A 10,674-nucleotide genomic window follows, 5' to 3' on the forward strand; every position below is an offset into this window, starting at 1 on the left:
AATTTTTTTTCAAAACCAGTGTGGATTTTTAACGTTGAAACTGTTTAGCCCAACACGAGCAACATTAAAATAGTCATTGAAATTTCCATTTTAACCATTACTATCTTGCTAAACACTAACTTGCTCAAAACAGGGTTTAGTTCTACAAAGGGCTCAAACTTGCAGGTTTTTAATGTCAATGTGCAGAATCTTTTGCATCTCTTTGTTCTGGAGCTGGGACACACTGAAACGCTCCAGGACAAGTCCTCTCTTTGGAGGATGGAATAGAGTAGTTGTAGTTCTGACCTCATCAGTTTCATGTGTAAATCTATCTGTACTTAATGATTTAGGCCTGGGTACGCTACTAACCTCATCACTTAACTGCAGAGTTAGACTGAATTACAAATGGTATTTCATAAGAGCTTTATTTGAAATATTACATATAAAAACTACATACAGTTTGTCCCACAAACAATAACAGCATGATTAAAAGCACAGTTAAAACAACATGGAATGGTTACTACACAAAATGTCCATAGGGGCCACTTAGTGACACAGATGAAGCCATCTTATTTAGAAGAATCATCCCAACATCAGGATTTATAGAACATTTTTGCTGGAACTTGAACATGGACCTAATTGATGACCTCCATCTTCTCTGGTTTGATGTTTTCTGTGGAGAGAAGAGCATATATTTATGAAAGTACTTAGTAAGGTGCTAGATGTCCTGAACAAGTACAGTTCAGAATACAATAAATAAAGATACCTTCTGCTTGCTCTTTCATTCGTTCCACAACACACTTCTTAATTTCCAACCCAATGGCTCTGGAGAGTGGAGGAGGAACAGCATTCCCAACCTGGAAGGCAGCCACAAAAAAACAAGTAGGATTGGCTCTTGGATAATATTTTTGCCCAGCAGGAGCATTTAGAAGCAATGTTTAAGAATCAATCATTGAATGGATAAATGGCGTATAACCAACAAAACAAAAACTCTCCCACTCTTATAGTAGGAGTGGGCTTTATTTACAACCAGCTGGTACCTGTCTGTGTTTGTCCAAGATGTTTCCAAAGAAGCGGTAGGTGTCAGGGAATCCCTGAGAGCGTGCACATTCCCTCACACTAACCACTCTGTGCTGCTCAGGATGCAGAACACGGCCCTGGAATTAAACACTCGGGTTAATGTCAAAAAGTAAACCTTGAAAGTTGACATAAATTCAGAGCATTTGTTGAACTCATTCGACGAAGTACGACAAACCAGCATTTCCTACATGGCGACTGTGTCCAGGTCAATATGAGATCAAAACACCTTTAAGGTAGTTTTGAAACAAATCAAACTAAAAAGAAAGTTAAAGTACCTGTTTGCCCATGGGCTCAGGGTTGGTGACAGTTGTGCTGAAGAATCCGTCCCACTCCAATCGACCGTACAGTCCAGCCCAGTGATTATGGCGGTTACCAGTGTGGGGCAGACACCACGGGATCAGGGTGTTAAACTGTCTGTCTGCAGGATCGCAGGGCTTCCCTAAAAATGATGTGGCACAATTAAAGAGAAAATGTCACCACTGTGGATGTTCAAGAGCTCCCGTTTTACTATACAAACATGCATACCTCCTGAACAGGTGCAAACACCTCTGAGTGCACCAGTGCTGCTGCGTCCATTCTTTTTATCGTGGTGTGTGTAGCGAAGCTTCTTAGTCATGGTTCCGTCTTTCAGTCGAACTTCAATGTTGGGTAGATCTCTCCAGTCAGAGCCTGGTGCCAAGGGAATGTGACGCATTCGACCCTCCACTAGAGCACTCATGTCCTGAGTGTATAGATCATTTTTTTCCCATTTAAAATGAATTCTTACTTTGCAAATGGGGTGCAAACTTTGCTTCTGCCACACTAATATTACAACTCACCTTGCAGATATGGTCTTTGAGGATAGGCTGATACTGTGTGCCTCTGATCTGCCTCTGGAACCAAGACTGCGGTTCCCCATTGTAGGAAATCTCCAGTGCAGCTGCACCATTCCGAATCTCTGGCAGATCAGACATTGTGTCCCTGACGGTGATGGTTCTGTAGATCCCACCATTGCCTCTGTTGGAAGGCAAAATAATGAAGTCTAACATACTCAATATGGCTTTTGAGGCTGTAAAGGTTTGTGATGTAGCATTACAGAGTCAATCGTGAAAGGACTGGGTTAACTGTACCGTGTGACATTACTGACGTATTTCTTCTCATCCACCGCTACGCTCAGTGAGCAAGCTCTGGGAGCAAACACGTGCAGAGGTTCAGGATAGCGAGGCAGCTTTTCTCCTGGAGCAGCAGCTAGGATGATTGCTCTGCGGCGGGTCTGGGCAACACCATACTGACCAGCCTGATAAGCACACCAGAAGGACTTACTAAGTTATTTTGTTTAGCTTTACTGGGAGAGCTTTAAACATGAAGGAAAAGAAAAAAAAAAAATTTATAAGAATCCTCCAGCTAAACTCAAGACAAAAAGTTCAGTAGATCATGTACTCAGACCAACCTGAAGAACTCCAAAAGTGCACTGGTAACCCATTCGCACAAGGCAGCGTAAAGTCAGCTTCAGCACCATGGAGTTTTTGAATGATACAAAATTCCTCACGTTCTCAAGCAGGAAGAACTTGGGTCTGTAATAATCACAGTAGCTAAAAGAAAGAAAAAGTGTCATTTCAACCGCATGTTTAGAGAAGCAGGAGTATGTAGAGTTAGGAGGTGATGACAATTCCTCCTTGCAAACACTTACCTGAGATAAGACACCACAAGTGAGTTCTTGAATTTGGAGTAAGTGCGAGAGTTGAAGCGGTTCATCCCACTGAAACCTTGACAGGGGGGTCCTCCACAGAGCATCTCCACATCCCCCTTCTGAGGCAGTTTCTGGCCAAGAGAATTGGTCTTCTCTCCAGACATGACTAACTTCAGCAAGACGTTGCAGTCCTCTGTGAACACTGTGGTGCCAGGGTTGTTGAGCCTGAAGGCCTGTGCTGCAGGCTCCCACATCTCTATAGCCCAGAGAGTCTCAGAGATACCTGAAACAACAGAAATAACCATTTTGAGCAATACAATGACAAATAAACATGCATTGGTCCGTTTTTACTCTAGTTAGAAGAATCAAAGAACATTTACCAGCCTGGTGGAAGCCTTCAGAAAGTCCACCGCAGCCAGAGAATACATCAAGCGTGCGGTATTTGGGCACTTTGGGCATCTGCATCTCCACTTGAGAGTCCTGCAGTTCTTGTGCAACCTTTCCTTTGCCCTTACCTGTTGGTAAGTATTGATCAGGTTTCATTGAAGCTAAAAGCAATGATAAAATGCTTCTGCATGTATGAATTTTTAAAGAAAATATAAAAAAATAAAAAATAAAAATAGAATACCTTTTCCTTTCCCCTTTCCTTTTCCTTTATGAACAGTAGAGCGGGCATGATTTGGAGGATCTTCAAAGCTTTTTGATTTTGCATTATAAGCCTGTGGAGATATAATATGCCAAAAACTAATTTACGGCATTGGGAATATGTTCAAGTGTGAGACTTATGCTACTCAAGTTCCAAAAGTGACTACATCTTAAGTCGGTCATTGTGTACACTGCTCATACAATTTGGTTTATGAGCTGAATACCAGATTCTGAATGACAACAGAAACTGAAATATTGACTACTGTACCTCCAGGAAATAGAAGCGGTCTGGTCCACCGCTGGAATAATCCTGGACAGATTCATTCAGGTCTTCTGCATATTCCACTTGGCAGCGACCAAGTACCACAGACATGCTGACAGTTGCTTCTTCATCACTCCAGTAGAGCTGATTGATGTCTGTGTGGTAACTAGCTTTCACACCTTTGTGAGTGTTTTCAGGCCTAGTAAATGAGACATTTAATTAACTTATTGAACAGCAGTTGTGGCACAAAGAAAAAAGGGGAGAAAAACTATTAATACCTGTAGAACTTGTAGAGTCTGATTTTAACCTCTGAAGTATCTGGTTTCCCATTACTACGCCGGTGACAAAATATCTCCTTGATGCGGCCAACACGGAAAGGCTCTGGAGCATCCAGGTTCGAGCCCTTAATGTAGTCTGAGGACTTCCTGTAATACTCCGGATACAAATCTTCATCCACATCCTCTTTCCTATGGGAGCGTTTTACTGGACTGGCTGGTTTCACACTGACATCAGAAACAAGATATGGTGATGATTCTGATGGCCACAGTGTGTAAATAGGGGAAAAAAAAAGAAAAAAAAAGAATCAAACTTTTTACTTACCTAAAATTAAAAGCGTCAGGAGGAAGATAGACACTGTCTCCCACTTTGAATTGTTCTCCTTTGTAACAAGCGATAGCATAAAGTACTTTTGTGTCACTGTTCTCATTTTCCACGGGTTCAAACGCACAAGGCTCTTCCTGATCTTCTCTCTCTTTATTACGAACACAGCTGCCACAGAATCTGAAAAATAAAATGGCAAAGTAGCCATTAGACTGCATACTTCCTAAGGCTGAAAACATTGTTGACCCAGAGCAATATAAAATAAGGAGTTCATAAAGAGAACATCCCAGACTACAGATTCGGGTTACTGGTGCTTACTTGAACTTGCTTTCATCGGATGGAGAAGTCTTAGGAGGAGTCTCAAATCTGGCAAACTCTCCATCATACCAGAACTGATAAAAGAAACTCTTTCCATCATCATCGATCACCTTGAGGTCAACGTCCATCCCGCCCTAAAATAAAATGTGACCATTAAAAATCTAAAATGAAAAACATAAAAGGCTACTTTAAACTTTTCAGGTTGTAAATTACCTCCATAGACCAGTTGTTAGATGGGGCTTTGTACATGACATTCACTTTTCCATGAACATAACTGAGCACCATGTCCTCACATTCATCCACAATGACAAGCTCCAGTGGATCAGAGGACTCCCCAAGGACTGTGTGGATTCCACGAAGGAACCAGTGGGCGTGGAACATCTTTACATTTCCCTCCTCCCACAATGAAGTGATCCTTTGAGAAAATACTTCATTAGATCCCTGCATTTTTAAAAACATATCACAATGTTGCCAAGAAGCTATTTTTTCAATGTCATACCTTGCTAGATACAAAGGAATGGATGGATCTTCTGATGAAACAGAGACACAGTCTCCCACCTCCAGCTCTTCATCATTAACAGAGACCTTCTTATAGTACTGCTTCTTCCCATGAGACTGAAGGGGGTCAGAGAAAAATATTTTTATTGCAGTTCCTTTAGTGGCTGCAGATGAATAAAGAGAACAAAGAGAGAAGAGGAAAAAAAAAGAGAGAAAATACCCCAATAGGCTCTCCAATCCATGCAAGTTTGGACATGGTTTGCTTCTTCCTCTTTGTTGGGGCAACTTTTTTGGACTTCTCCACGGAAACCTCCTCCTCCTCAACATTTTCATCATCTTCAGCTTCTTTTACAGCTAGATTTGGGCATCTAAAAACAAATTTGTACTTGTTCAGAGACTATTCAACATCCTTCATGCTTGCATTATTCACATTCTTTAAAAAAAAAAAAATCAAAAAAAAAAAAATCACATGAATTGAAACAAAACCACATTTTTAACAGAAATGTAGAAGTATGAAGACATGCTCACCTTCTCTGCTTACAAGCTTGCTTGCTTTTGCCACTTCCTCCAAATTTGATCATGTCTTTGCAGGCTGTGCACTTGCCACAGTCAGGAGATTGGCAAACCTATAGAAGGATGTAGAAGTTTGTATATTGAAAATGTTTAACATGAAGACATCAGTGAGCACACTTAAGAGGTATTCTACTCACCTCACAGACACCACAGCGTTGTCTTTTGACTCCACCGTCTTTATCATTCTGCTCTATCTGATCGGAAAAGAAGGCATCAAAGATCTGATAAACCAGCTGGGTGGTGGTGGCTTTAGTTGGTCCCTTACTGTCCTTTTCTATCTTCGTTGGGTGGCGGATGGCCTGTCTTCTGGCTGCCCTCCTGTCAACAGAATAGATTTTTTTTTCTTCTTCATTAGAATCGAAGTAATTTGGTTTGTCACAAATGTGTGATCATATTTGAAGCGATGGCATTATGAAGCCCCTGGCCATCAACACACCACAGCATGAGGCCATGCAACAAAACAAGCAAACAAAAACAGACAGTCAAGATTTAAAACGCAGCTTGTATTCAAAGTAACTGGCAAGTTAAGCTGGTGAGTTCTTCCTAAACTGGCCTTTATGGAAAACACCAACATAAACAAAAGTTCCTATAAGGTTTAGAAAATGCTAAAAGAGCTTTAAATCTTCCTGTTCAGCTATTTATAAAACTTGCCATAAAATTTGTATTAAATTTATAAACTTATATAAATTTGTTTAAACATCAAAAGGACTGTTTTTTCTTTTCTGAAAAAGCTTTTAATCCAAATAAAGGAGAAAGAGCCAATTTCCCGTGAGCATCAGGCTAGGTTGGACTCATCAGTTATGGATTACACAGCATTTCAATATGAGACTCCCTTTGGATGACCAAGACCATTTCACGTCATGAGAAAATCTATTAGGTGCTATATAGTTGAAAAGTTTAAACTAATTTTATTTCTTTAAAAAAAAAAAAAAAGTGTTTGCAAGGCTGTGATGAGTAGCACATATGGACACAAACCATTTCTTCTTGTAATACAGATGTTTACCTGTCTAAATTCAAAGTTGTTCCTTAAATCGTGCACATTTATTACAAACCAATACTTATGACTGCGCCAAGATTTCTTAAGAAACCACTGTTCCAAGTGTTATAAATGGTCACATTAAAAATATGCCAGTTAAATAAATCACAATCACAAGCAAAAATATTTATATATAAATAAAATAAATAAATAAATAAATAAAATATAAGTCAAATCTTGGACATGAAATCTGGTACAGGGCTTATTTGGTCCGTAGTTTCTAAATGCTTTACACTACCACAACAAACAAGCTAAAGGATGCAATCACAATAAGTCCTACCTACCAGTACAGCAGCATGCTGCATTAGGAAACGTTAAAGGAATGTTAGACATTAGGGAAACAAAGTGTGTAAATACATAAATATAAGAAATAAATGGTAAAACTGTAAAAAATAAAATGTCTAACTTCAACACTAATATTTGTGGGGAAACCCGGGGTAAAAAAATTTATGTTCTAAGACTTGCAGAACAAAAAACAAATATTTTAAGTATTCTGGCTCTGGACTTTAAGTGACCTCAACTACTCTCAGCTCAATATGCTTTGTGAAAATAGTCCACACATTCATCTTCATCTGTACCTTTTCCCCAGAGTGACTCCTGCAAGTTTGATCAGGTCTCTCATGCAGGGAGTAACAATGATAGGCTGCTCATCCGAGTCACCGGCCTCATCATAGCTCTCCACCTGTTCTACCACAAACTGGGCATGGCGTAATAGCGTATCTTCAGTGAAGCAGTTGAAGTTTAGTCCTGCAGGAGGAACTGTGGTCTGAGGACAGAAAGAACAACTACTTACATGACAAAAACAATAATACAGATAACAAGGCAAACAACTAGAGGGTTAATGCAGGTGCTTGCCTCAATTTTGTTAAGAAGGTCTTCATAAGTGGCATCAGGATTTTTCTGGAGAAATTCAACAACTATTTTGCTCATGTAGATTTTCTCCTGCATTAGTGCAAATATGGGACCATACTCCTCACTGGGTTGCATCAAGATGTAATCAGCAAAGGCTGTATTTAAAAAAAAAAAAAATATATAGATAATATTAATGTTTCATGCATATCAAAGAAACAGTAAAAAAAATGTAGATATACAAAAAAAAATGCTACCTGTGGTGAAACCAATCAAGGCTTTTTCTCCTCCATCAAAACCAGTGATCCACCAGGCATTGATTGGCCCAAGCTTTTTAGCAGGAACACCACCTGACGGATAAAAATATATATATATATTGTGGCTCCTGGTGGTAGACGCTTGAAGGTATTAATGCAGACATAAAACAAAATGTTTATGTTCTTCAAATGAAAGTTTCAGTACCATCTAGGCAAGGGTTGTCATCATAGATGGGTTTAACAACACAGCTGAAGTAAAGCTCCACATTCTTCTCTATCAGTCCGCAGTCAAATGGACAAAGATGTCCACGTTTATCATAGACACTGTAGGATGCAACAAAACACTAAGCATGACAATACTTTAGGTGCTGAAATAGAGATTCATGTCAAATAGAGAAACAAAAACAGCCATACTACTCTGATAAAACAAATCAGGAGTGAGCCGATTACTTTAAGTAGATAATTTACCTGAAGTTTGTGATCTTGTGTTGTGGCAGATCCTCATAACTCTCAAATCCATCTTCATTGGAATCGAACAGGGAGAGACGCTCATCTGTCAACATTTCTGGTTCATCAAGCTAAAAAGCACAAATTAATGGAGAGAGAGAATTTTTAAAAAAAGAAAAAAAAAGAAAAAAGAAAAAGCACTTTGCAGTCCTTAATTTGCCATAAATCTGAAATTCTCACCGCATTATCAGGATCTCCTTGAAAAAACTTTAAGTCTGAATCATCTAAGTACTGCCTGCAGTCTGGACATTTAGGTGGTGGTGTCTGAGAAGAGAAAAAATTATGCAAACCATGTCACAAATCAATCAATAACTGATGTTTAAAGCCATGAAACAACTAAATGAACCACATTATTACCTTTGCAGCTGTCACTGGCTTCATCACTTCACTCTTCACCTCCTCTGCAGTAGCCCTGCAAGAAGAGAAATTACCTTGTTTTAAATCCAGGACCACAAACATAAATAAATCCAAACTTCTGAAAGCAAAGTACTTACTTTTCATCCGATTCAACTTTGAGGCGTTTCTCCTCCCGAGACTGCGACAAATACATTATCCATTATTAGACACTGAAACTCAAACCTGTTGGTCATTTTAATAATGGTTGATTAATTACATAAAGATCACCTCTTCAACATCATCTTCTTCCTTCAGTTCATCATGTCCATTTACAGCTTCTCCATTCAAGTCTTCAGACTTGCGCTTTTGACTGGAAAACAGATTTTAGATTAAATAACAGCCAATAGCTTTACATTATAATACAACAAGTTGAGCAAGGTTAATTCTTTTATTTACACTTTAGAGAACATTGACAGTATGGTCGGCTGTTTCCCACTGTTTCTTGTAACTCTGGTACTGGCTGGAGACTCTACAAAAGGAAAATATTCAGTTATTTTATGTCATGTTTGTGAGGTACTATTTCCTTAGTTTCTCTATGAAAACAAGTTGTTGTTCTATAAATGAGGATAATAAAAATAAGTATGACTTACTTTTAGTATCAGAATTTGCTTTGCTCCTGCGCCCACCCTTCCCTTTGGAAGCAGCTGGTGACTTTACAGCTTCTTCATCCTCATCTTCCTGCGAGACCATGGCTACATCATCGGTTTCTTCTTGGGAGCCATTAGTGAAGCCATTAGTCTTTCCATTCTGCTCTTCACCATCATCATGGGAGCCATTTCCAAGATGCAGTTCTTTAACCAGCAAGGCCTTTACTTTTGAGATGTAAACCTCCTGAGGAAAGTACACGGCATGCATCAAAACAAAGAATATGCAAAGCAGAGTTTCATGAACAATTATTATACTGACATGTTAAGATTAACTAACCATTGTGATCTCAGAGCTTTTCATTTTTTTCTCAAGCATGGTCAGTTGGTCCTGAGCATCATCATGTAGGAAGTCCTGCACCAATTTAAGCTTCTCTTTCACGTGATCCTGAAATTAAAATCAGGAAATGCTGAGTAAAAATCTTAAAATCTAAAGAAAAACAAGAAGATAAAGATTAACCAAAACAGTTCATTCATGACCAAGAATTGTATAGAAAAAGAACACCCTACAATTAGTTGGAGACTATTTAAACCCATATTTCAATTTCTCAAGTTTGTTTATGCAAATTCACAATAAAAACAGTCTATGACTGTTCAAACTGCTTGCCATATAATTTGAAGTCAAACATTTACCTCTCACTTTATGACATACTTTTGGGAGTGATAAATCAAATTAGAATTTTTAAGTTTGACATCTGCCAAACATTAGAAGAAGTCCAGGAACCATTTTACTATTAAGCATAATGGGATACTCATTTAATCTGTCACATTAGACCTGAAACAGACAAGTCAACTGGTCTAAGGAGGGAAATCCAAGTTGTGTGAGGGAGCTCGGCTTTGAAGTATCAGTACGTTGTGAACCTGCAACCTAAATAGTCTATAGGATTAGAGATCAAAGTTCAGTTTCCAGCGACCAGCTGTGTGGCATGCAGACTTTTAGTTACACTAACAGTTAAATTACTCACCTCATCTGAAAATCCATCCTCATCCAGCATCTGCAATCTGTAAACAGATTAATATTACAGCACATGTGTTAGGCGCATGCTGATTGCAATATAAAACGAGTCAGTAGAAATGACTGTAGACAAAACTTCCTGGCGCCAAATCTCACGTTGGCCCCCATACATACTCAGGCTAACAGAGCTAGCTGGCTAATACTGACATGAAAGCTTTACATGCAGAGTTATGACAAGGCTGTCAAGCGGCACCAAGCTAATACTAGCTAAAGCTAGCTAAGCAACAGTGGCAGGCATGCTTACAAGACCCGGAAAAGTCCAAAGAAGCTAAGTAAGTAACACAAGTTTCAACGCTGTTGTTGTGACTTTTGAACTGAGACCAGACCGAATACTAGCTAAATCGTT

The 10,674-nt window shown here is 39.1% G+C and overlaps 1 protein-coding gene across 1 annotated transcript; it reads right to left on the bottom strand.

Annotated features, from left to right (window-relative positions):
- Positions 1-446: 446 nt before the first annotated feature.
- dnmt1 (DNA (cytosine-5-)-methyltransferase 1) lies at positions 447-10,311 on the bottom strand. Its single transcript, XM_079253640.1, has 33 exons — positions 10,279-10,311; positions 9,594-9,701; positions 9,260-9,500; positions 9,066-9,138; positions 8,898-8,979; positions 8,768-8,808; positions 8,631-8,685; positions 8,454-8,537; positions 8,235-8,344; positions 7,972-8,090; positions 7,767-7,859; positions 7,516-7,667; positions 7,239-7,426; positions 5,762-5,942; positions 5,580-5,677; positions 5,272-5,419; positions 5,053-5,168; positions 4,767-4,968; positions 4,554-4,687; positions 4,236-4,415; positions 3,914-4,138; positions 3,642-3,834; positions 3,357-3,447; positions 3,109-3,243; positions 2,729-3,011; positions 2,489-2,630; positions 2,169-2,335; positions 1,878-2,055; positions 1,585-1,780; positions 1,335-1,498; positions 1,020-1,136; positions 746-836; positions 447-652 (listed from the first exon to the last, which is right to left on the bottom strand). Exons 1-33 carry the CDS (start codon positions 10,306-10,308, stop codon positions 615-617), a joined length of 4,455 nt encoding a protein of 1,484 aa, XP_079109766.1. The 5' UTR covers positions 10,309-10,311; the 3' UTR covers positions 447-614.
- Positions 10,312-10,674: the final 363 nt, after the last annotated feature.

This window comes from Telmatherina bonti (genome assembly GCF_933228915.1).
Source record: "Telmatherina bonti genome assembly, chromosome: 14".
NCBI classification, from domain to species: Eukaryota; Metazoa; Chordata; class Actinopteri; order Atheriniformes; family Telmatherinidae; genus Telmatherina; species Telmatherina bonti.

Bases quoted from the DNA above. Each gene is read 5' to 3' on its own strand.
- dnmt1 (XM_079253640.1), bottom strand. From the start codon at position 10,308: ATGCTGGATGAGGATGGATTTTCAGATGAG. The intron at 8,538-8,630 runs GTAATAATGTGG...TTCTCTTCTCAG, and splicing joins AGCCAGTGACAGCTGCAAAG to ACACCACCACCTAAATGTCC. The intron at 1,781-1,877 runs GTGAGTTGTAAT...CTATACACTCAG, and splicing joins TCAAAGACCATATCTGCAAG to GACATGAGTGCTCTAGTGGA.